Raw genomic sequence first — 27,146 nt, forward strand, 5'->3', positions numbered from 1 at the left:
GAGCTTCGCCTCGGCCCAGCCCCTCTGTCCCGCCCTCCACCCCAGCCCCACGCACGGGCCAAACTTTCCCTTCTCCCTCCACCTGCCGACACGCAGCGCGCTGACGTCATCGCGCCGGGCACGCCCCGCCTCGGCCCCGCCTCCAGCCGCCATTTCAAGTGTGGCTGGATAAGCAGCGAGCAGGTAAGAAGCCCGAGGAGGAGGAAATTGACAATGGAAGGGAAGAAATGCTTTGAAAGGAGTTCAACAAGGGCATCGGAAAGCCGGAGAAGAGCCTAAAGTAGCAGAAGCGGTAGCCACACTGAGCATGGCAACCAAACGCCGGCTTAGTGGAGGGGGCGGAGCCACTTCTGGCGGCAGGGGCACGTTGCCGTCTCCGCTGTCGCATTCATTGGCTTATTTGAGAAGGACTCAGAAAGGCAATAGGTGAGTGTGGACGTCAGTCATAAATTAGTCCCGCCAGCAGGCTCTCTGACCGCTGTTCCCCGACAGGGCTCCGGTCCTTCAGGGTGGCGGTTACGCCTCTTGCTTTGCACAGTTCTGCCAAGGGACGTCGCGGTGTAACCGTCACACCCTCGAGACGTGCAAACGGCTCCGCAGGGTGTGGAGAAACCCGAGGGAGCAGCTGGGTGGGGTAGCTTTGGGGTGTGGACAACTGCCAAGTGGGATAAAAGGCCTTGGGCCACGAGACAGAGGGGAACCGGAAGCTCGCCCCGTGACGACACTTTCTCTAGGCGGAAGTTCTTTCTGCAGCGCCCGTCGCGGCCTTCTCAGTAACCTTACTGGGCAGCGAGGGTGTTGCTGTCCATACTCAACTTTGGGTCTGGAGCTCAAATGAGCACCTGTCTTGGGGCCTCGGAAGGTTGGAGTTTTTCCCCTGAGGCGGCTGGGGCCATTAAACAAGTGAGGTTTGGCCCCGGAGATTTGAGGTCGTTTCAGAGGCCTTGACTTTTTTTGTGTGACCTCATTGAACTTGAGTTTTCACAGGTTGACCACTTAGGGCCTTTGGAGAAATTAACGAGGTGAAATTGAACGCACTTGGTAAAATGGAATAAAGAGTACTGACGTGGATTGGGCTAGGTGTGAAGCTCTTCTCAGTTGGATGTCTTTTAGACCAGTAGTAGTACTTAGGAAAGACCTTCACCCAGGCCATGCCAGGCACTGGAAGCCCTGTGCAGGAAATCCACTGACTACAAAACCAAAGCAGTGGGACTTCCCTGCTGGCGCGGTGGTTAAGAATCCGCCTACCAATGCAGGGGACATGGGTTCGATCCCTGGTCCGGGAAGATCCCACATGCCGTGGAGCAACTAAGCCCATGCACCACAACTGCTGAGCCTGCACTCTAGAGCCCGCGAGCCACAACTCCTGAGCCCGCATGCCACAACTATTGAAGCCCACACGCCTAGAGCCCGTGCTCTGCAACAAGAGAAGCCACCGCAATGAGAAGCCCGTGCACTGTAATGAAGAGTAGCCCCTGCTCGCCACAACTAGAGAGAGCCCGTGCACAGCAACAAAGACCCAACACAGCCAAAAATAAATAAATTTATGAAAAAACCAAAAGCAGTCAACTAGGAGCTGCAGCAATGAAGCTGTTAGCACGTTTCCACCTGCTTGGTGGGATTGGAGAATGTTTCATGGAGGAGGAGACCCTGCATAGTTAACATGATATCAACAGGTGGAAATTGAGAGGCTAGACTATTCCAGTCCCAGCAAAGGTGCCAGAGGTCCCAAGTTTGGAAGCATAGCATAGGCCTTGCTATAGAGATTGGTTTCAGCTGTTAACTACTGACACCTTCTTTACTGCCACGTGTTGCCTTTTTCTTTTTGCAGGGAGAAGAGGGATGGGGATCAAATCTATCAGAGAGGAGCTAAATCTGATGGTAAGGATTAGAGATGTCAAGGTTTGTACCAACAGAAAGATCCATAAACCAGAAATTCTTAACCTGGGTTTATTGGCCTGTGTGGACCATGAACAACCTTCAGAAAGTTTGTGGGTTTTTTGTGGTTTTTTTACTCCTTTGAAATTGTGTGCAGAATAGTATGTACTTCAGGGAGAAATCTGGCCACCTTCCTCCCCTCTCTCTTCTTCTTCCTCAGTGAAAAGGAGCTACTGACCTAATAATGAAAATTCACGATGTTAACTGACCCACATTCTTGGTGGTCAGGGCCACTATACATTTGTTGATGGGTTCTTTTCTACTTCCTCCAATGCACAAAGCTTGATGGTTTAGTTGAGCCAGAACCTGTTCTGCAGATCTGGTCATTTTATTTCCCCTGTCTCCTGGGCTTTCTCCATGTGGCTGATAGTCATTAAGGTCCCATGTTTTTAATGAGCAAGGAATTGGTGGCTGTTTGAGACCAGAAGCCAAAACCTCAATTTCTTTCTCAGCTTATGGAGTATCTTCCATGTGATAGCACTGTCATAAACACTGGGTGTACAGTGGTAAACAAAGTAACTTAGTTCCTGTTTTCATGGAGCTATAGTCTAATAGAGGAAGAGTAAACAACTCAGCAAACACATAGATGAGGAATTATGTTACAAAGCATCAAGAAGGAAAATGCGAGTATACTGTGACAGAGAATAGTTAGGGAGTTTGGAGAAAACCTCTATGAGAAAACTGGGAGGGAGCCAGCCATGCAAAGTGTGTTCTAAACAGGTTACAATGGGGTTTTAGGCACTTTTGAAGCTATTGAAGTAATAATTTCCTTCCTCTTAGGCCACTGGTCCTTGTATATGGCTCCCTCAGTAATCTTTTGGGGGATGGGGGGAAAAGGGAGTTAAGGTGATTCTGAACCCTGGCCCTAATACCAAAATTTCACCAAATCTTACCTAGGTTTCTTGGAAGTATGACATATTTTCCTGAAGAGTGGGACCTTGTTTTTCCTCACATTTTCAAAGGAGTCCTTGTCTTCTTTTGGGTTCCTCCCAAAATCAGGCTCAGAAAAGAAGATTTGGATGCAAATAGTTTAGGAGGTGACCTCAAGAGGCATTCTGAAGGAGTGGTGAGGTGAGACAGGAAAGTCATTCAGGGGTATATTAACGAGGGGAGACTGTGTGGCTATTTGAGAAACAGGAACACACCTTGGAATTGCCCCACCAACAGGCAAGGAAGCTGAAGTATTTGCCCACCAACTCCTTTTCCTCTTTATTGTGTTAATGCTCCTGCATTTCTGCCCAGCTCAGTGCTGGGAAAAGCATGCTCCTAAAGTCAGAGAGTGCACTCAAGCAAGAGACACAGACAGTCCTCCTCACGTACTAGAACTCTCTGAAACCAAACGTCAGAGAAGGCCCAAAGGATATGTACGGGTATAGACAGCATCTACTACAGTGTGTAAACCCAGAAGTTGAGAATCATTGTCTGGGCTGAAAAGCTGGGAGAGAAAGTATATTCATGCTTCCTCTTCTTTCTCTGTTGCCTTTAAGCAACTTACCTGCATTGTGTTTTGCGTTTAGCACCTGCAGGGTAGAGGAAAAAGGACTGATTTCAAGACTAATGATGTGTTGAAATGATAATTACAGCTTTAATTCAAGTTTTATAGGCTCCATTAAAGAGAGTTGAAATCTATAAATTAATATGTACCTTTTGTGAGAAACCTGAATATAAAGAAAAGCACAAGTTTATGTCTCTGTCCTAAGCTGATTTTCTCAGCAGTTCCACATCAGCGCCAGGACCAACTATAAACTGCTGGAATCTGTCTCTCCCCCCTACCCCCACCCCCTTCTCTCCAGTATCACATGTCATATGTAGTATAAAGTCATCTCTTGTGAGAAGGGTTAACACCCATTCCTCACATAGGTGTGTTTCCCACCTATGTGCCTAGAATGGTCCCTGTACAGGCACGTATTCAGGCATGGTGGTGATTAAAAATCAATGGAGTTTGTGAATAGAGAAGACATGCACAAGCTAGGAGTCTGGAGCCTGGGGAGAAGCTGACATCTTGGCAAACCCAGGGAATGAATGTCCAAGGTGACAGGGGCTCAGAGCCTGTAAGAAATAGGTAGATGAGAGGTTATTGTAGGAAAAAAAAAATCAGTCCATACAGAAAGTAGAGTCCCAGCGTCAAGCTGGGTTCTGGGCCAGAGAGTAGCTTCAGGTTCTCTCAGGCTGGCACCATGCCAACTTGATGATCTCAAGTTGAATTGAGCAAAAGATGGGAAATACCTGACTGAGGTGGAGCAGGTGTCTAGGTGCCTGCTACTTTTCAAACGCTGTCTCTTAAAGGTTTAATATGTCTAGAAACCTTCATTAGGATGTTTATTGTAACATTATTGTGATAGGGGAAAACTGGAAACAACCTTGGATAAGGATGTCCACTGATAGAGGATTGGTAATTGCTTGTATATATTATGTAGAACATCTCAGGATAAATAAGAAATTTGTGTGTTAGTGCTAGCTGAAGTAACAACCCAAAACTAAACTAAACTGGCTGGTTTAACCCAAAAGCTTATTTCCCACACACATATAGTCCAATACATATGTCCTTGGTCCCCTTCCTCCAAGCAGAGAATTAGATTTTGGCTCCTTCCATCTTGTGGCACCACCATCTTCTAGGATCTCCTTAGAGTCTTCCACTGGACCCTCTGCATTCAGCCAGCTAGTTAGCTGAGAGGGAGAACACTACAAAAGCTGGCCAACACTGGAAGTTGTGTTTGTTACTTCTTCCCAGGTTGTGTTGGTCAGAACTGAAGTCAAGGAAACTGGGACCTGGCTTCTTCTGTGTCCAGGAAGAAGAAACGGGATTAGTCAACATCTAGGCGATCTCTGCCACAATTGGTAAATTTGGTTGCAGCCAGGCCAGAGCTACTGACTTATTGAGGAAGAGGAGTAGGAGGGATATACTCTTTTGTACATTTTGGACTTTATAAATCCAAATATTACCTGTTCAAAAAAATTAATTTAAGAAGGGGAGACTGGTGAGATTCTGATTCATCCATGCTGTGAAATATTACATAGCAGTTAGAATGAAGTAGATCTGTACATACTGGAGTGGAATGATCTATAATTAAGGTAAACAAGCAAGTTATAGATAAATTTCTGCACTGACTTAGTTTGGACTACTGTAACAAATTACTGTAGACTGGGTGGCTTAAGGCAAATATTTTTTCTCACAGTTCTGGGGTCTGGGAAGTCAAAGATCAGGATGCTGGCAGATCTGATGTCTAGTGAAGGCCTGCTTCCTGATTTAAAGACAGCTGTCTCCTGATTGTATTCTTATATGGCAGAGGGCAGGAGCAAGCTCTCATGTCTCTGCTTATAAAGACACTAATCCCATTCCTGAGCGTGCCACCCTCATGACCTATTTACCTCCCAAAGGCCCCACCTCCTAATATTATCACATTGAGGGCTAGGATTTCAACATACGAATTTGGGAGAGACACAAACATTCAACCTATAACATATATGTATATAAATATATGGAATAAGGTCTGGGAGATGCATGGAGGTGCAATACACATTTGCTTTTTGTGTATTGTTTGAACTATAAGGAGAAAATATTCCAATATTGTGTAACACTAACAATGTAAATTCTCTAAAGAAATTCATTAAGATCAATTTCACAAAAATATTTTGGAGGCCCATAAACATAAACCCCAGCTTCATTAATAAAGATAATAGAAATTAAAACTAAAATGAGATTCCATTTCACTCTCACCAGATAGGCAAAATTTTAAAGCCAAAAAATACTAAGATGAAGAGCAACAGAAACTCTCATCCTCTGCTAGTTGGAATGTCAATTGCTGCGACCTCTTTGGAAAAAGCAGGTTGTTATTACCTAGTAAAATAGAACCTGTGCTTCCCCTATAGCCCAGCAATTCCACTCCTAAGTATATGTATATTAATAACCTCTTGTACATGTGTTCCAAGTAATATACACAAGAACATCTATATCAGCATGTTTTGTAATAGCTAAATAAATAAAGGAAAGCACCCAAATAGAATGTAAAAATAATTATACAGTGGATACTTTATGTGGAAAAGTACTTATGCAGCTACATAAAATAACTTGGCTAAATCTCAGAACAATGATGATAGCAACAAAGTAACAGAAGAATACTTACAAGTGTGACTAAGTGTACATGACTTCCCTCAGGGTTGGAACAATCTCAGAAAAAGCATTCCAACTGGGGAGGAGGGGAGGACTGACCATCAGCTGAACCTGGCAGAGCCAGTAAGACTTAGATGGGTGGAGCAGAAGAAAAGTGGCATTCCTGGAAGGAGGAAAGGCCTGAACAAAGGCAGGCACAGTGAAACCAGGTTGAAGAGAGTGTTGGACATTCCCTCACAAAAAGGGAATTCACAAAAAGGTCAGAAGTAGGCACAATTGAATAAGAAGGGCAAGGAAACAACAATCAGTTTGGTGATTAACTCTAGGGGAAAGGAAAGGGATACAACAAGGATAGGGCACACAGAAGACTTCCAAGTTTCAGGTAGTGTGCTATTTCTTTTTTTTTTTTTTAATAAATTTATTTATTTATTTTTGGTTGCCTTGGGTCTTTGCTGCTGCACATGGGCTTTCTCTAGTTGCAGTGAGCAGGCTTCTCATTGTGGTGGCTTCTCGTTGCAGAGTACGGGCTCTAGGAGCACGGGCTGCGGTAGTTGTGGTATGTAGACTTCAGTAGTTGTGGCTTGTGGGCTCTAGAGTGCAGGCTCAGTAGTTGTGGCGCACGGGGCTTAGCTGCTCAGCGTCATGTGGGATCTTCCCAGACTAGGGCTCGAACCCATGTTGCCTGAATTGGCAGGCGGATTCTTAACCACTGCGCCACCAGGGAAATCCGAGTGTGCTATTTCTTTTTTTTTTTTTTTTTTTTTTTTGTGATACGCGGGCCTCTCACTGTTGTGGCCTCTCCCGTCGCGGAGCACAGGCTCCGGATGCGCAGGCTCAGCAGCCATGGCTCACGGGCCCAGCCGCTCCGCGGCATATGGGATCCTCCCAGACCGGGGCACGAACCCGTATCCCCTGCATCGGCAGGCGGACCCCCAACCACTGCGCCACCAGGGAGGCCCGAGTGTGCTATTTCTTAACCTGGTGATGAGTACACAAGTGCTCAACTATTCCTATATGTTTATGTGTTCTTTTAAGGTATATTTCATAATTTTAAGTTTGGTTTCTCATGGCTGAGGCAGTAATAATATTTATGGTACCCCGCAATCTGCCCATCCCTTCTTTCAAGCTGAGGGAACGTCCAACACTCTCTTGAACCTGGTTTCATGGTGTCTGTCTTTTTTCAGGCCTTTCCTCCTTCCAGGAATGCCACTTTTCTTCTGCTCCACCTGTCCAAGTCTTACTGGCTCTGCCAGGTTCAGCTGATGGTCAGCCCTCCCCTCCTCCCTACTTGGAATGCTTTTTCTGAGATTGTTCCAGCCCTGAGGGAAGTCATGTATACATACTACCTCACACAGACCATTTCCAGGCACTTAACCTGTGCTGCCAGGTAACCATAGTCTTCTCTTTTTGTGAGTATTCTGTATTTCAGATTGGGTTGTCGATCACCCATGAGGAGTGACAGATATCCTATCAGTCAGTAGGAAGTAAAGGACTTTCGTGGAGTTTTGGGTTTGGTGGTGTTGGTTATTTGCCCACCTTAAGCCGTGCCAGCATGATGACAGTCTAGAAATGTATAAAGAGCTGCATTTCTCTCCTTTTTAGGAAAATTTGCAAGAATGTATATACCATTCAATTCTCAGCCTTAGGCAGGAGTATCAGAATCTCCGAGGCACAGCAGTAGTTTATAAAAACATTCAAAAATGCAAGTATCTCTCACTAACTAAACTCAGGAACTGAATACTCACATTTATCTTCTGATAACTTGGTGTACCTCACTCTCTGAACTCAGGAACTGGATAGATTCAGACAGCATGGAATTTAATGCCTAGGTTCATTAAATTAATATAAATTCAGATAAAAAGCCCAGTAAAATCTTCATAGCAACAATTAGATTTGACTGTGCTAAGGGATATAAATAAGTACCTCATGCAGTCAGTAAAATAGCCTTGTGAGGTTTTTATGCCAGTTTTACAGATGAGGAAACAAACTCAGGTTAAGAAACTTTCCTCCAGAAGTTCCTGGAAATGCTTAGCACAGCACCTGGCTTGTAAGCGCTCGGTAACTGATAGCTGTTACTTTTTAGTTGGTGGGACTAGAGTAAGAAAGCATTAGGGAGGTGGAGGTTGAGCAACAGTGTGTCTGACTCAAGTCCGCTTGCTCAGGAAAAACTGGTTTCAGCCGCCATCTGCATGATGTCATTCACACCATACCACCGCTGCATCGTTGCTACCCATAGCACTGCCTAATTTCTTTCTTTCTTTCTTTCTTTCTTTTTTTTTGGCTGCATTGGGTCTTTGTTGCTGCGCACAGGCTTTCTCTAGCTGCGGCAAGCAGGGGCTATTCTTCATTGCAGTGCGCGGGCTTCTCATTGCGGTGGCTTCTCTTGGTGTGGAGCACGGGCTCTAGGCTGGCGGACTTCAGTAGTTGTGGCTTGCGGGCTCAGGAGTTGTGGCTCACAGGCTCTAGAGTACAGGCTCAGTAGTTGTGGCGCATGGGCTTAGTTGCTCCGTGGCATGTGGGATCTTTCTGGACCAGGGATTGAACCCATGTTCCCTGATTGGCAGGTGGATTCTTAATGACTGCACCACCAGGGAAGTCCCAGCACTGCCTAATTTCTTATTGCAGTGTCTGGGGAAGGAAATGAAGGCTTTCTCTTTGATTCTCAGTGGATTGTGAAGCCTTGTTTGCCTTTAGCACCCAACCTGAATGAGTGAATTTGGGGTTCAGGTGTACCAAAATTAGAGACACCCCTGCCTGACTGGACATTGAGTTGGAAATATCAGGACATCGAGAAATGTGGACAGAAGTGCCCTATCAATTGCAGTGTGCCTACATTTATGAACTCTTCTCCAGGTGCACAGCTGTGAGCAGTCTGCCTAAAGATGGGATTGTCTTCCATCATCCAAAGAGACCTGGGCCCTGGAACTGTTGTTACTTCCCTGGTGAATGGGAGTGGACTGTGACAGAGGGAGGGCTGTCCATGACCTTAGAGCAGAGTCTCAGGCTCCGTCCACCCCATCCAGCACACAGAAGGTGTTATCCTACTGTTATCAGATTCTCCTGCTTCAGTCTTGTGGGGGGCGGGTAACTTGTTCTCACTTAGTTTTAACTCACCCAAATCCTAGAGAGAAAGTAATTAATTTTAAAGATTTGGTGGCTTTGTGGTAACTATTATAGAATAGATGGTGCTGTAATGGGTCTTCTTATGTACTTGACAAGCCTTGGGACACAGCCTGAAAGCAGGAAAACAAAGAGGAACTAACTCCATATTGCGCAAGCACCAAGGTTGTCATCAGAAAGTAGAGCTGTTGCGTCTGGAAAAAGCCTTTCTCAATATGGAGTTGGGTAATTTCACCTGTTAACGTATGTACATATGGTGTGTATAGTGTGTTATTAACATTTCACCTGGTAGGGAGACCCAGGAAGGAAGCAAATTTGGAGTGCCACGGACCCCTTGGAAGGTCCTGGTGAAGCATGTAAGTATGCATGGGCACCTACAAACATGGCATACTTCGATATTAAGTAACCAGGCTGTAGAAAATGTATGGCCAGGAGATGAGTGTGCCCACAAACTGCCTGGGGAAAGGAATGGATCTTAGGACCACAACCCCTCGATGTAGAAAGGGTAGAGAAGGAATTTGCATGGTGAAAATTTAAGAGAAGTGGGCAGACCCAAGGGCAGCAGAGTAGAACCTACAACTGGGATGCTGGCACAAAGCACCCTAGCTAAGGGTCTTAGTTTTTCAACAGAGATAAAATTCGAGGGATGGATTAATACAATTGTCCTTGGAAGGGCCCCAATTCACAGTTATCCTGCAGCCCCCCCTTTTTTTTTTTTTTTGCTGTATGCGGGCCTCTCACTGCCGTGGCCTCTCCCGCCGCGGAGCACAGGCTCTGGACGCTCAGGCCCAGCGGCCACGGCCCACGGGCCCAGCCACTCTGCGGCATGTGGGATCCTCCCAGACCAGGGCACAAACCTGTGTACCCTGTGTCGGCAGGCGGACTCCCAACCACTGCGCCACCAGGGAAGCCCTATCCTGCAGCCCTTTTATCAAAACCCATGACTTACTCACTCAGATCATGATGTTCCTTGCATACTGTAGAGATGAAACCTCATCTACCCATAATGTCCAGACCATGAGGGGAAAAAGGTAAGAGGAAATAAAAGTAGCACTACCTGCAGGTGTGTAAACAGGAAAAACAGAAGAGGCAAAGCAAGCAGTGCAGGCATGCTCCAGCGTCCTTTTTTCCCCCTATTCACCCCACATGCCACAATGAAGATCCTGCATGCCACAACTAAGACCTGGCACAGCCAAAGTAAATAAAAAATAAATATTAAAAAAAAAGCTGTATAAATCTCTTTTTTAAAAATTTATTTTATTGAAGTATAGTTGATTTTCTTTTTTTTTTTTTTGGCCACACCATGCATCATGTGGGATTTTAGTTCCCCGACCAGGGATCGAACCTGTGCCCCCTGCATTGAGAGAGCAGTCTTAACCACTGGACCGCCAGGGAAGTCCCTATAGTTGATTTTCAATGTTGTGTTAGTTTCTGGTGTATGGCAAAGTGATTCAGTTTTATATATATATATATATATATATATATATATATATATATATATATATACACACACACACACACACACACACACACATGTTCTCTTCCATTATGGTTTATTACAGGATATTGAATATAGTTCCCTGTGCTATACAGTAGGTCCTTGTTGTTTATTCATTCTATATATAGTAGTTTGCATCTGCTAACCCCAAACTTCCAATCCATCCCTCCCCCATTCCCCCTTCTTTGCAACCACAAGTCTGTTCTCTATATTTGTGAGTCTGTTTCTGTTTCGTAGATAAGTTCATTTGTGTCATATTTTAGATTCCACATATAAGTGATGTCGTATGATATTTGTCTTTCTCTTTCTGACTTACTTCACTTACTATGGTCTGTTGGTCCATCCATGTTGCTGCAAATGGCATTATTTCATTCTTTTTTATGCCTGAGTAGTATTCTATTGTCTGTATGTACCACATCTTGTTTATCCATTCCTCTGTCAGTGGACATTTAGGTTGGTTCCATGTCTTGGCTATTGTGAATAGTGCTGCTATGAACATTGGAGTGCTTGTGTCTTTTTGAATTATTGTTTTGTCCAGGCATATATCACTTTCTCTTACATCCTATTGCCTGTAGCTTAATCACCTGGCCAGACCTAAGGTCTCATTTAGCTGTTGCCACAAAAATGCTGTGTAACAACCACAGAATATCAGTGGTAGACAACAGTAAGCATCTATTTCTTGTTCACATGTCTTCACATCAGCCGATGTTTGGCTGGTCTATGTTGGACTCAGCTGGTCTTGGCTCCAGGCTGCAGCTTGGGTTCAAATCTGTTCCATGTATCTCTCATCCTCTTGCTAACAGCAAGCTGCCCAGGGCCTGTGCTTCTCATGGTGATGAGTTTCATGGTAATGGCAGCATGCATAGGCCTTTGCAAGTCATGTATATGGATTAGGAGCTATGTAAAGAAGGTGGCCTTAGAGCAAGGTTGTGACCTTGCACAGATCTGAGCCCTTTCACTTTTACACTTACCTATCCAGGGTCAGAATGGCAAAATGAAGGCCTTAGCCCCCCCAGCTGCAGAAGCACATTTAAAGCCTTTGCTTAGATCATGTCTGCGAACATCCCATTGGCCGACACAAGTTATACCCAAGCCTAATGACAGTGGGGTAGGAAGTATACCCCTCCCATGAAGGGAGGAGAGGAAGGATGGAACAAATGTCTTACGAACAATAGTCTACCGACCTTAACTACACAGAACTCTGGGAAAGCATGTTGGCCATATGCGCAGTTAAAACTCTGGAGTTCTGTTCCTAAAAAAATAAAGAGAAGCTAGATTCTGGGGACAGTCTCTGCCACAACATGTATCAGTCAGGAGACAGTTTCCACTTCCAATTTAATGAAACCATGGTTGTGTTCCCCTACAGAAGCATCCTTCCTTTTGGCGCTAGGACTTTCAAACCCACTGAGTTCAAGGTTGCAGAGATGGGAAGCACAAAAATTCCTCTGTGTTTCATGTGGTGTAAAAGTGAGGAGGGTCACCACATTCTCTACCCCTTGTTTCCCAAAGCTGTGCATTTTGGTTATGGGGGAGATGGCACTGTATACTGGCTGCTGACTTATGGCTTTTAAACTGAGACTTAACCAGGCCAATCCACTGTTCTACCTAACTGGGTCTTTCTGGATGGTAGGGCATGTGGTGAGACCAGGAATTCTCAGTGTGGTGCCACTGTCACACTTTATTTGCCATAGAATGTGTCCCTAAGATACGAGCAGTGCCATGTGAGATATCACGGCAGTGGATAAGGTATTTTGCAGGTCCATAAACTAGTAGTGGTGGCAGAAATCCTGCAGGCAGGGGAGGCAAAGCCACACCCATGATATGTGTCTATTCCTACAAATAACCTTTCCCCAACATGTTGAAAGGTGTCCAAGAACCAGGTGTCTGGCTGGTCCCCCTGGAAATAGTGCCATTTCTGGGTTTAATACAGCTTCTGAATAAACATTTTGGGCATTCAATAGCAGTGCTTAGGGGAATGCCTAGCAGTAATGCCTATGTTACAGAAGAACAGTTACTAATCAATGACCTCAGCTTTCAGACTTCCCTGGTGGTGCAGTGGTCAAGAATCTGCCTGCCAATTGCAGGGGACATGGGTTCGAGCCCTGGTCCCGGAAGATCCCACATGCCGCAGAGCAGCTAAGCCCGTGTGCCTAGAGCCCGTGCTCTGCAACAAGAGAAGCCACCGCAATGAGAAGCCAGTGCCCTGCAACGAAGAGTAGCCCCCGCTCGCCGCAACTAGAGAAAGCCCGTGCGCAGCAACGAAGACCCAATGCAGCCAAAAAATTAATTAATTAATTAATTAATTGAAGAAAAGAATGACCTCAGCTTTCATCTTAAGAAATAGAAAAAAAAAAGTAATTTGAATTCAAACAGCAGAAAAGAAATAATAAAGACCAGAGTGGAAATCAGTAAAATAGTAAACAAAAAACCGTAGAGAAAATCAGTGAAACCAAAAATCTATGAGAAAAATCTATATAATTTTTAAACCTCTAGTCAGACTGATAAAGAAAAAAGGAGAGGGCTTCCCTGGTGGTGCAGTGGTTAAGAATCCACCTGCCAATGCAGGGGACACGGGTTCGAGCCCTAGTGCAGGAAGATCCCACATGCCGCAGAGCAACTAAGCCCGTGCACCACAACTACTGAGCCTGCGCTCTAGAGCCCACGAGCCACAACTACGGAGGCCCACATGCCACAACTACTGAAGCCCACCACAATGAGAAGCCTGCGTACCGCAGCAAAGAGTAGCCCCGGCTTGCTGCAACTAAAGAAAGCCCGTGTGCAGCAACAAAGACCCACCGCAGCCAAAAATAAATAAATTAATTAATTTTTAAGAAAAAAAGGAGAGAAGACACAAATAGCAATAAGAGGAATAAGAGGTGATATCACTACAGTTTTTGCAGATACTGAAAGGGTAATATGGGAATATTGTGAACAACTTAATGCCAGTAAACTTAACAACTTAGATAAATTTATTGAAATACATAAACTGTCAAAGCTCATTTAAGAAGTAGGAAAAAAAGTAGATAATCAGCAAAGAGTTATATCTATTAAAATTTTGAATTTGTAGTTAAAATCCATCCCACAAAGAAAATGGTGGCAGTAGCCAGATTAGCTTGGTGAGGACAAGTCTTCTTGTTGAGCCCGTACACAGTCTTTTACCCTGTCACCATGGCCACTTTGTAAAGGGTCTATTGACCAAGCACTAGAGAGTCTAAGGAAGAGGCCATCTGATGTCCACAGGTTGGGTCCTGTTGTCCTCCCAATTATTGAGTCTCATCTACAACAGATGCCCTTGAATGATTTACACTCTACATGTTGCAAGAAGTCCACCTTTCCCCTAGACCTCCTTGTCACCAATCTTCTAATCTTGTTCTTTCTAAATTCCTGACCAGCTGACTATCCTATTTAGTGAGTCAAATTAGCTCTGTACCGTAGTTAGATCTGCAGCAGAGTACTGCCCACTGGAGAGTATCCCTTCATTGCTGGCTTTTGGAGCCACTCCAGAGTCAGCTGTGGTGCAGCAGTTACCCACTTCTTGCTGGTTCCAGCACATGTGTAGATTCATCTGTAAAAGAAGCCTGTGGGTTTTTTTCCTCCACTAACTTATATGTGTTCCCCTTGAGGGCATAGGTAGAATGTTGAAGGAGATATAATGAGGCAGTGGCATTGGATGCAAGAGGAGTCCAGTAGTTCACTGTGCCTTTGGACCTGCCCAGTATATACCATTTCCATTTCACAATGGCAGGCTGATATGCTTCTCAAATTTTATGGTTCAGTGAACCAGGTAATACCCAGTTCATGATAAGTACTTTGAGTTGATTGAATCTCCCCATGTCTTGCCCTCCACCTGTGCTTTATCCTGTACCTCCGCCAGTGATAATTTGCTTATTTGTGATGACACTGAATGCTGTGGATGGCCAGGGTCCCATTTCCCCCCACCAAGGAGGTTATCTGTGCCTTCCTCATATACATGAGCAACTCAATTCTGGAATCCCATTTTAAGGCCACTCCTGGTGGCGCAGTGGTTGAGAGTCTGCCTGCCGATGCAGGGGACACGGGTTCGTGCCCTGGTCCGGGAAGATACCACATGCCGCCAAGCGGCTGGGCCTGTGAGCCATGGCAGCTGAGCCTGCGCATCCGGAGCCTGTGCTCCGCAATGGGAGAGGCCACAACAGTGAGAGGCCTGCGAACCGCAAAAAAAAAAAAAAAAGTTAGTTATGGTACCAGTCAGGTCCCAAAGGGAAATATAAAGGGTACACTCAAAGTAGATAATTTGAGGAGAGTTTAATAAAGGAGCTGTTTGCAAAGGCATGGGCTGGGCATAGGGAAACCAAAAGGAATGTGCAGTAGTCCAGTTTTGGCAAGGGGAGGAGGTGTGTAGGAGAAAACAGATAATATCTATCTAGAATACAATCCAAACTAGTTTAAACAAATGGAATATTCTGGCTCACATATCTGAAAAGTAAAGCTGTAAGTCTTAAAGCAGGGGCTCAAATGAGGTCATCATTATCTGGTTTTTCCTGCATTCCCAGGCTTCATATACAGGCAGGATCTCCTATCATGCTCCAAAAAGGCTTCAGAACTTACAGCCTTTTTCACTCAAGCACAGTAGGATCTATCAAAGGATTCATTGGTTATCGTTGACTCTGGTTAGATCACTTGGCATGCCTGAACCAGTCGTGGTGCTCAGCATCAAGGAGAGGTGTTGCTTGGTGTAGATCTGTGTCTGGAGCTGGGGCTGAGGAAAATCAGGGCATGGAGCCTGGATGAGGAGGAGCAGTATTGATGCTGGGTAGCGAAAATACCATGTACCCTGTGTCTCTCTTCCCAGATATATGGGGCAGAGCTTTTCTATCTTTCGTACCTATGAGTCACCTGGGGATCCCATTAAAGTGCAGAATTTGATGCATTAGGCCTGCAGTGGGGCCTGAGATTTCTTATTTCTAACAGATGATGTTGATGCTCCCAGTCCAGGGACCACATTTTGAGTAGCTAGATTCTATGGCTGCATAGTCGAATGTGGTAGCCACTGGTCCCATGTGGCTGTTGAGCACTGGAAATGAGGTTAGTCTAAATTGAGATGTGCTGTAAGTGTAAAGTACACCCTGCATTTTGAAGACTTAATATGAGAAAAACTAAAATGTCATCAATAGTTTTTATATAGATTACATGTTGAAATGATATTTTAGATATATTGGGTTAAATAAACTATTAAAATTACTGTCACCTGTTTCTTTTTATTTTTTTAACATGGCTACTAGAAAATGTAAAAATACATACGTGGCTCACATAGTTCTGTTGGATAATACTGCGTTATCCAACTCTTGAAGGAAGTAACTCTGGAAGTAGATGAAGCTGGTGTTCTTAAACCATTTTCACTTATGATACTCAATCAGAAGAGCGAATAAAGCAGAGACCTCATGAGAATTAACCTCATGGGTCCTTAGACTTGGTGCACCCTCAGGACCTCATGACCTCGGGTTAGGTAATTGCGGGTTGAATTGATGCATAAGTACTTAGGACAGGGGATAATGCTTGAGGGCATTATGGTAAGTGAAATAAGTCAGACAGAGAAAGACAAATAATGTATGATCTCACTTATATGTGGAATCTAAATAAACAAAAAACCAAACTCATAGAAAAAGGGATCAGATTGTGGTTACCAGAGGCAAATGTGGGGAGGGGGAATTGAAGTAAGGCGGTAAAAACGTACAAACTTCCAGTTATTAGATAAATAGGTATTGGAGATGTAATGTGCAACCTGATGACTATAGTTAACAATGGTGTGTGATATACAGAAAAGTTGGTGAGAGTGTATCCTAAGAGTTCTCATCACAAGGAAAAAAAATCTCTTTTTTTTAAATAAATCGTTTTTATTTATTTTTATTTTTGGCTGCGTTGGGTCTTTGTTGCTGCTCGTGGGCTTTCTCTAGTTGCAGTGGGGGGGGCTACTCTTCGTTTCAGGGCGTGGGCTTCTCACCTCGGTACCTCCTCTTGTTGCGGAGCACGGGCTCTAGGCACGCAGGCTTCAGTAGTTGTGGCACACTGGCTCAGTAGTTGTGGCTTGCGGGCTCTAGAGCGCAGGCTCAGTAGTTGTGGCTCACAGGCTTAGTTGCTCCACCCGCATGTGGGATCTTCCCGGACCAGGGATCGAACCCGTGTCCCTTGCATTGGCAGGCAGATTCTTAACCACTGTGGCACCAGGGAAGTCCCATTTCTCTCTCTTTTAACCTATATGAGATGATGAATGTTAACTAAACTGTGGTAATCATTTCACAATATATGTAGGTCAGGTTGTACACCTTGAACTTACATAGTGCTGTATGTCAGTTATATCTCAATAAAACTGGGGTAAAAACAAGATGGAAAATTAAGTTTTAGCCATTGCATAAGCACCCAGGGGCTTTTGTTTTTACTTCTTTTTTATGTTAAATTAAAAAAAAAACTTTTTATCTTGAGATAATTATAGATTCACAGAAAGTTGCAAGAATAGTACAGAGAAGTTTCTGAACCTTTCACACAATTTCCCCCGATGGATACATCTTATGTAACTATAGTACAGTATCAAAACCAGGAACTTGGGCTTCCCTGGTGGTGCAGTGGTTGAGAGTCCGCCTGCCGATGCAGGGGACACGGATTTGTGCCCCGGTCCGGGAAGATCCCGCATGCTGCGGAGCGGCTGGGCCCGTGAGCCACGGCCGCTGAGCCTGCGCGTCCGGAGTCTGTGCTCCGCAACGGGAGAGGCCACAACAGTGAGAGGCCCGCGTACCGCAAAAAAAAAAAAAAAAAAAAACAGGAACTTGACATTGGTACAATGTGTATGTACAGTTCTTTGCCAGTTTATTACGTGCAGGTCCTGTGTAACCACCACTACAATCAAGATACAGAACTACTACCACACCTTAAAGAGCTCCCTCAGCTACCTCTTTATAGAACATCCATCCCCTTTCCCTGACCATCCCTGACAACCACGAATTTATTCTCCATCTCATCCATTTCGAGTAGAATTTCATTTTGATTTATTTCTAGTTTTTGGAGAGTGTCTTTTTGTGCAGATATTTAGGTACAACATTCTGTATACATAACATCTCAGTTCTACTTGTGTTGACATTACCAGTTTCAGTGAGGGGTAGAAACCTTTCTTCTCTTTAAGTCCCTTTACTCTCCCCTGTTTATAACTGTCTTAAATATTTTCTCTATATAAATTGAGAACTGCATCAGATGATGCATGCATCAGGACAGGGGATGATGGACTGGACCTGGTAGGCTTTGATCTTTTTAGGAAAGAGGAAATAGAAGGGACCACAGGGTCCCTCCTCCCAGCCAGCAGTCACTTCATTTCTCCCTTTTGTTTGTGCAGTTGCTTGAAGTAGAAATTACCACAGTGCTCATCAACTTTTCTATTCTATCCTGCATACAACCACTAACCTTTTGCTTAAACCTTCAGGTATAATTTAGAAAACTCAAGAGAAGGAAAACGTATTATTAAATTATTTTCACTCTTTTGTTCTTCCTTCTTGATATTCCAAGATTGCTTTTCCAATCATTTATTTTTTGCTTCAAAAACTTCTACTAGCTGTTTTTTAAGCGGTGGGGGTTGCTGTTGACAAATTCTCTCAGTTTTTCTTCGTCTGAGAATGTCTTGATTTCCTCTTCATTCCCGATTTTCTCTGCATATAGGATTTTTAGTTGACAGTTCTTTTCTTTCAGCACTTGGAAAATGTTGTGCCACTTCCTTCTGACTTCCATGGTTTCTGATGAGAAACTTGATATCATTCAAAATTATTTTTCCATCATAGGGAAGTTGTCATTTCTTTCTGGCTACTTTCAAGATTTTTCTTTGCCTTTAGTTTTCAGAAGTTTGACTATGATGAATATTGACATGGATTTCTTTGGGTTATCCTGTTTGGGATTTTATCAGCTTCTTGAATCTATAGATTTATGTCTTTGCCATATTTGGAAAATTTTTAGCCATATTTATTTGAATATTTTTTAAGCTCCACCTTCTTCCTCCTCTACTTTTGAGACTCCAATGACATAAATATTAGATCTTTTCTTATAGTCCCACAAATTCCTGAGACTCTGTTAATTTTTTTTCAGTCTATTCTCTCTCTATTGTTCAGATTGGGTGATTTCTATTATTCTTTCTTCAAGTTCATTTTACTGTAGAACTCATCTAGTGACATTTTTCAGTGGTTTTTTTTTCAGTTTTAAAATTTCAGTTTAGTTCTTCATCTGTTTTGTTTCTTTGCTGAAACTCTTCATTTGTTTGAAGTATGTCTGTAATTGCTCATTGAAGCATTTTTATACTGGCTGCTTTAAAATCCTTGTCAGATAATTTCAACATCACTGTCATTTTGGCGTTAGCATCTATTGGTTATCTTTTCTTGCTCAAGTTGAGATTTTCCTGGTTCTCAGTATAAAGAGTGATTTTCAGTCCTGGACATTTTGAGTATTATGTTATGAGACTCTGGATCCTATTTAAATCTTCTGTTTTAGCAGGCTTTCACTGATGCTGTCAGATAGGGGTCAAAGTTCAGGTTCCCCACTCAGCCGCTGTTGACATCCTGGGAAGGGGGTGTAGAGTGGGTGCCTAATTACTGCTGGGCCAGGGTGGGAGTTCAGGCTGCCCACTGATCCTCTGCTGAGACCACCCTGGCTGGGAGGGGAAGGATGCCTTGTTTTTGCCACACTCGTGGCTTCTACGGACAGGATGGAGGAGCACGTTGCTTCTGGCAATGGCGACAGCCCTGACTCTCCACTAAGCCTTCTGACAGCACCCTGCAAGTAGGAGTAGAAGCCTGAGGTCCCCGTTTATCTTGGCTGGCAGAGTATAGGGAGTATTACAGGTTTTTTTCTGTGGTTTGACTGGAGTAGAGTAGACTGGAGTAGTCTAAAAGTTTCCTTTCCTAGTCCTTTGGCTAGAAAGAGCAGGAGTACTGTTTTTTTTTCATCTGTACCCATTTGTTTCTGGGTTGCTAGCTTCTCCAGTACTCAGTCTGAGATATCTGAGGCAAAAAGAAAACCATCGGAATCATTGCCATGTCTTTCTATGGGTCCCAATGCTGCTAGTCAGACTATCTCCCTCTCCACCCTTCAGAGTCTTCTTTTTTATATATATATATATTATATATATAATATATATAATATAGATAATATAGATATAACATATAATATATCTATATGGATATATATGGCCCAGGGTTTTTTTTAGCTGTACTTAACAGAGGGACTGAGGAGACGTGTTTATTCCATATTGTCCTAGAACCACAAGTCCCCAGGGACTTTTAGACCATTTCTTCTGCCTCACCTGGTGAACAGCAGCCAGTGGGGACAGTGTTCACCTGAATTGATGGTGAGCTCCTTCCTCACCCACCTCCCTACCAGCCCAGTGGCCCTGCCTGTTTTTCTGTGATTCTGAGTTTGCCTCCTGGAATTTGAAATCATTCCAGCCTGGTTTGAGCAGGCATTTTCCAGTTTTCTACCAGTTGCTAGTTCCCAGCCCCACCACTCAGAATTCTCCATCAACCAGAGGCCCACAGAGGCTGCTCCTGCACTGTTGCGGGCCAGAACTCTATTCGTGTCTCTCAGGCTGGAGCGCATGGTCCCCTTTGCTACAGAGCGAGGCTTGCAATGCAGCTGCCAAGGAGCCATGGTGCTTCCCCGTTTTTCCAGGGTCAGTGGTCTGGTCCTTCTGACTCAAATGCCCTGCAGTTTGTGAGAGTCCCTTTTAAGTTTAAGTTAAAGGAAAATATTTTGAGTTGAAGAACATATTTTTGGAATACTTTTATTAAGACTCAAAATTAATGAATGATTTAAAAAAAAAAAAAACCAGTGATCCAAGGTGAGATTTTCAGATGTCTGGGAATATATTATCACAATTTTCTTCCACTTCCCCATGAGATAGGAAACAATTATTTTCGTTTCAGTCATTCCTAATGAATGATTTTAAGATACCTACCTTAGGGAGATGCAGCAAGAGAGACATTTGTCCAAGTGGAGTAACAACAATGCTTGCACTTTTTAACTTAAAACATTTTTTTATATTTTGAAAAATTTTAGATACAAGAAGAGAGAGGAGAAATATACCTTCAATTTAATAACTAATATATGGTCACATTTGCTTCATATAGTCTTTGTTATTTTTGTCTCTCTTAATTATTTAAAGGAAATCCCAGACATCATTCATTTCATACCATGTACTTCAGAATTAGTTTCTAACAAATTGAACATTTGCTTTATGTAACCACAATGCTATTATCACATCTAAAAAAATAGTGATAATTCTTTCACATCACCTAATACCCAAATTTCCACAATTGTCTCAAGAATGTCTTTTTTTTAGTGGTAAAATACACGTAACATAAAATTTACCATAGTAACCAGTTTTTAAGTATACAGTTCAGTATATTGTGATTTTTTTTGTTTTTTATGCGGAAAAAAAGTTCATTTAATGAGCTCCAGGGAACACTCAGCCTGCTGCCATACTAACTCATGAATTACAATGGATTGTTGGTAAGCAAGACAAGAAAACAGGGAACAAACAAAACAAACAAAACTCAAGACGTTGTTCCTTACTGAACTCTTCTCAAAGTAGATCAAGGAATTATGGTTAAATGCCACAGCTATAAATCATTTCTGCTCCTGGAGAGGTTAGAAAGGGCTTATAATATCTACCCTTTTTTTTTTTTTTTTTTTTTTTTTTTTTTTTGCGGTATGCGGGCCTCCCACTGTTGTGGCCTCTCCCGTTGCGGAGCACAGGCTCCAGACGCGCAGGCTCAGCGGCCATGGCTCACGGGCCCAGCCGCTCCGCGGCATATGGGATCCTCCCAGACCGGGGCACGAACCCGTATCCCCTGCATCGGCAGGCGGACTCTCAACCACTGCGCCACCAGGGAGGCCCCTACCCTTTTTTTTGAGACAGAATTTAGGTCTGAGCAAAACCTTTTGTGTCCTCCAACCTCAAAGTTTATTGAGGATGGAAGTGCAAATTTGCTGTCACATGCCATAAAAAGAATCTCATGAGCAGAAGGTCAAACTAATTTTGCAATATATGAATTATGCCCAGTGTTATTTTAAATAGAATTTTTTTCTGAGATATACATTTTAAAGTAATAACTAGAATTATGACTTATAACAGTATACTAGAACATATAAGATTTTTAGAAATTTCATGTAATGTCTGAAACATTTATGTTAACATATTTCCATACAAATAACCCAAAGAAATTTAGTATTAGTTGTTTTTGTTTGTTTGTTTGTTTGTTTGTTTATACTGCAGGTTCTTATTAGTCATCAGTTTTATACACATCAGTGTATACATGTCAATCCCAATCGCCCAATTCAGCACACCACCATCCCCACCCCACCGAAAATAGATGTTAAACTAAAATATATACATTTTTGACTGATCTATATGATTCTAGGTTCTGAAATTTCTACATGTCACATGCGTGATACATAACACACAATGTCAGCCCCAGGAGAGCAAAAACACTCCAATGAAGCAAGCCAAAGAAACAAGTTTCGAACAAGGTAAAGTGATGTGTAGACCAGGATTTTTCAATTCTTTCCTGTCATGCCGAAGCTTCCCGCTCCTGAATAACAACACGTTTCCCTTGCCCTAGACACCCAAGAGTATGTCTCCTCTCTTGGGCATAAGAATCTCTAGAGTTACATATGTGCAGTAAAGAGTGGACCCAGGGCTTCCCTGGTGGCGCAGTGGTTGAGAGTCTGCCTGCCGATGCAGGGGACACGGGTTCGTGCCCCGGTCCCGGAAGATCCCACATGCTGTGGAGCGGCTAGGCCCGTGAGCCATGGCCGCTGAGCCTGTGCATCTGGAGCCTGTGCTCCGCAACGGGAAAAAGAGTGGACCCAGCTGGCATACTCACAATGACCAAATTGTGTTGATCGTACTTTAAACCAATACATCGCTCCACGATGAAGTTGCAATAAATGATATATTTGCTTTCTAGACATGAATGAGATACCTTACTGGATATACTCCAGGAAGGCCAGAGAAACTGGAATAATTTACTGGTGAATTTCTTTCAGGATAGCCCATGATTTATCTAGAATATAATCTTTACATATCTGGATCCTTCAAATTAGACCAAAGGGAAAATCTGGGCTGCAAGCCTCAGTTAGAAGTGTGGTATGCTGCTATGCTGACAACTGGTGCTCCCTGACCTGTATCTTCTGAGACCAGAACCCAGTGTAGTGGATGACCAATTCATGAGTTGAACAAAAGAAGACCTCCTACAGGGCAGTGTATGTGTTCATTACAGGTATGGCACTTAGGGCTAAGTACCATAAGGACTACAAGAAAACAAACAAACAAAAGTAACACATGGGACTTCCCTGGTGGTGCAGTGGTTGACAGTCTGCCTGCCGATGCAGGGGACACGGTTTCGTACCCCGGTCTGGGAAGATCCCACATGCCGTGGAGCGGCTGGGCCCGTGAGCCATGGCCGCTGAGCCTGCGCATCCGGAGCCTGTGCTCCGCAACGGGAGAGGCCACAACAGTGAGAGGCCCGCATACCACACACACACAAAAAAAAAAGTAACACATGAAGCATATATGATAAGGAGGCACCACAGTCCAGAGCACGAGCTCTGGAATCACACAGGCTTGGTTTGAATCCTAGCTAAGCCACTACCATCTGTATACCCTGAAGAACAGTGGAAAGTTTAAATGTTGTTTTATCAAATTTCGAAAAAGAAGTGAAGAAAGAACCTATCTGCCAGGAAGAGGGACGTCGTGGGGTGCAGCATCCAGTCGGGTCAGGCTCTGCATCCCCTGCTCAGAAACCTTCGCCACCTGACTCATGGTGATGCTGGCAGCTGAGCAGCCCTGGAGAAGGTGCTTCAGTCTCCAGGCCTCGCAGAGAAGCTGGGGAGGTCCCCGGAGGAGGCTGGCCACACCCTGGCAAGCTCTGGGTGCCTCCTGCACTCAGCTCTGAGCAGGCTCTGGCCTCTGGGCCCCTTGCGGGGAAAGGGCTGGCCGATACATACGCAGGGCTCAAGGTTAGGAAGCTGGTACCATCCAGTCACCTCCCACTTCCTTCCCCAAAGGAGAGGGAGGTGAAGGTCCAAGAAGAGCCCCAAAGAGGCATGGCAAAGATGGAGGATCACAGAGAGACCAAAGGGGAGGACGATCGGAAGAGGGGCCACCGTAGCAATCGGGATATACCATTGACATCTAGGCCCCAGGAGACCAGTGGAGTCCTCACTTCCCTCAAGTGCGGTTCTGAGCCAGTGGACCTCCTTCCCGAGCACCCAGAAGACAACTTGAGTGAGAACGCCCAGATGTCTCCAATGAGCTCCTCCTCAGAAAGCCATGTCATCTACTCAAATGGAGATCCTGGAGATGTCCTGCCTCCTTGGAAGCCTGAGTCCCATGCCATGGTGTTGTCTGCCCCAACCGCATGCTGCTCCCTGCTGCTGGAGAGGCCAAAAAAAGAAGTGCTGGGTGAAGACCACTGGCCCAAATCACCAGGCTCACTGATGTCTGGAAAGGAGTTGCAGTGTGAAAAATCTTCAGACATCCCATCAAGAAGCTCCTCTTCCCTGGTATCCACCAGCAGTAGGCCCTGCAAGCGGAAGATTCCCCTGCCGCTTTTTCTGCCACTGCCGGGAGTGAAGTCGCTCCTGCCGCTGACAAGTGATCGAGGTGAATGGCCCCCTCCTCCTAAGCTTCTGTGCTTAGCTGCTGCCAAAAACCCAGGCACCTTTGTTAACATAGTTAAGTCTCTCTCTCAGAACTAGCCCATTTAGCTCCAGGTTCCTTAGCGCACCTGATGCACTTACACAGCATTTAAGAGATTTACACAACTGGAAGGTCACATCTTTATTTCTTATCGCAGGAGCACAACTTCTGTAAACTTTATTTCTGTCAGAACCTGGCTCACCAAGCCATGGCTGGAAAAATCTCTGGATACAGATCAGGGGCAGAGAGTCCTCAGGAGCGGCGTCCAGTCCACCCCGCGGAGGCGGTTGGCGTTGAAGTCCAGCAGGCCCTCCCGCAGGGAGGCGGGCACGGCGGGCAGAGGCAGCGAGTCCTGCAGCGCGCACAGGTCCTCACAGTGCGAGAAGGAGCCGGCCGCGCTGTCCCGGCGCAGCTTCACCGAGTGATCATGGCCTGAACGCGGCCTCGGGCACGCTGGCTGCAGATACGATGCCCACACCCTCCTGGGGGCCACGGCTCGCCTCCCGGCCCCTCGGGTGCCCATCGCCCGGCTGCTGTGGCCCCCCAGCCTGCGCAGGACCAGCGTCGCAGCCAGAAGACGCAGGGCCACGGGCCCCAGCTAGGCCGGCCCCTCCATGCCGCGCTCCCGCGCGGCTTCCCACCCGCAACGCCGGCCGTTGGCGCCGACCTCATCGGCCTCCGCGTCGCCGGCCAGTATATTGTTTTTTGTTTTTTGTGTTTTTGGTCACAATTTTGTACAGCCATCTCCAGAACACTTCATTGTGCAAAACTGAAACTCTGTACCCATTAAACAACTATTTTTTTCCGAATAATATTTGAAATTGCCTTTTTAAAAAATTGAAGTATAGTTAATTTACAATGTTGTGTTAGTTTCAAGTATAGCGGAGTGATTCAGTTTTATGTGTGTGTATGCATATATTCTTTTTCATATTCTTTAAACAACTCTTCATTCTCTCCTTCGCTCAGGCCCTGGAAACCACCATTCTATTTTCTATCTCTAAGAATTTGGCTGTTCTAGATACCTTATGTAGGTGGAATTATATAGCATTTGTCTTTTTGCAACTGGCTTATTTCACTTAGCATAATGTCCTCAAGGTTCATCCATATTGTAGCATGTGTCAGAATTTCATTCCTTTTAAGGATGAATACTATTCTATTATATGTATATACCACATTTTGTTCATTCATCTTTCAAGGGATACTTGGGTTGCTTACCCATTTTGGCTATTGTGAATAATGCTGCTATGAATATGGGTGTACAAATATCTCTTTGATATTTGCACCTGCTTTCAGTTCTTTTGGGTTTCCACACAGAAGTGGAATTGCTGGATCATATGGTATTTCTATTTTTAATTTTTTGGGAAATTGCCATACCACAGCAAATGTACCATTTGGGTTTTTTGCTTTGTTTTGTTTTGTTTTGTTTGGCCACACAGTGTGGCATGCGGGATCTTAGTTCCCCGATCAGGGATTGAACCCGTGCCCCTACTTTGGGAGCACAGTTTTAACCACTGACTGGACCGCCAAGGAAGTCCCAGTTTTCTGGGTTTTTTGGTAGTAGCCGTCCTAATGGGTATGAGATGGTATCTCATTGTGGGTTTGATTTGCAGTTCCCTAATGATTAGTGATATTGAGCATCTTTTCATGTACTTTTTTAGTCATCTGTATATCTTCTTTGGAGAGATGTCTATTAAAGTCCCTTGCTCTTTTTTTTTTTTTTTAGTATTTATTTATTTGGCTGCATGGGGTCTTAGTTGCAGCACGCGTGATCTTTTTTTCTTTTTTTTAGTTACGGCATGCGAAATCTTTTTTTTTTTTTTTAGTTGCAGCATGCGAACTCTTAGTTGCGGCATGTGGGATCTAGTTCCCTGACCAGGGATTGAACCCGGGCCCCTGCATTGGGAGCGTGGAGTCTTAGCCACTGGACCACCAGGGAAGTCCCCCTTGCCTATTTTTTAATTGGGTTGTTTATTTTTTTGTTGCTCTCACATATTTTGTATATTGACCTCTACTGGATATATGACCCCAAAATATCTTTTTATAATTGATGTGTTTGAACCAGGATCCAACAAAGTCACACTATATTAGTATATTTTATTGTCTAATCTGGAGGAAATCCCTGTTCCTGTTTTTTTCCCTTGCCCTTGACTTGTGGCAGAATCCAAGTCCATTGTCATGTAGATTTGTAATTTTGTATTTTACCTTTGCTGCTGCCCTCCAAAATTTCCTGCTTTTTCCTTGGATAATTTCATCAGTGAATTTTCCCTTTAGGAAAAAGGATTTCTCTATCAAAAGTTCCTAGGGGACTAAAACAAAAATGAGAAGAGGAAGCTTTCTCGGTATCTGGGAACCTACCTTTGGGGAGGTGGGCACTGGAGGAAGGTGAGAGGGGTGTGAGGGTTAGATGAGGTTGAGCTGAGGGCATTCAGGTCACCATCTTGACCCGAGAGAACAGGGGCTTTCCCCATGACATGACTGGTGTTGCCCAGAGAGCCCTCTCCATGACCAGGAGCGTACCCAAAGACTGTCCCCCCAGCCATGGGGGCACAAGGCAGATCCCAGGGGCCCTGCTGGGACCACACTGAGGCTTTGTTCCCAAGGGGACACTGGAGAGGAATGTCTGGCCTCAGGGGGACTTTCTAGGAGTCCTGAGTGTACAGAGGCAAGGCTGGGAAGCCTCCAGCATCCAGGAGGCTCCGGAGCCAGGACTTGGTAACAGAGAGACCAGTGAGAGAAAAGCTGTGGTGGCTGAAAATATCTGGGCACTCTAA

At 44.5% G+C, this 27,146-nt stretch overlaps 1 protein-coding gene across 1 annotated transcript; it reads left to right on the plus strand.

The window, feature by feature from the left end:
• Window positions 1-172: 172 nt before the first annotated feature.
• Window positions 173-25,152, plus strand: LOC307059150 (uncharacterized protein). The gene is made up of 3 exons (XM_079712892.1): window positions 173-183; window positions 1,832-1,881; window positions 24,533-25,152. Exons 2-3 carry the CDS (start codon window positions 1,843-1,845, stop codon window positions 24,809-24,811), a joined length of 318 nt encoding a protein of 105 aa, XP_079569018.1. The 5' UTR covers window positions 173-183; window positions 1,832-1,842; the 3' UTR covers window positions 24,812-25,152.
• The last annotated feature ends 1,994 nt before the right edge of the window (window positions 25,153-27,146 follow it).

This window comes from Hyperoodon ampullatus (assembly GCF_949752795.1).
Source record: "Hyperoodon ampullatus genome assembly, chromosome: 10".
Lineage (NCBI taxonomy): Eukaryota > Metazoa > Chordata > Mammalia > Artiodactyla > Ziphiidae > Hyperoodon > Hyperoodon ampullatus.

Coding starts and splice junctions, on each gene's coding strand:
- LOC307059150 (XM_079712892.1), top strand. CDS start 1,843: ATGGGGATCAAATCTATCAGAGAGGAGCTAAATCTGATG. Junction 1,882..24,532: donor GAGAGGAGCTAAATCTGATG/GTAAGGATTAGA, acceptor TTCTTATCGCAG/GAGCACAACTTCTGTAAACT.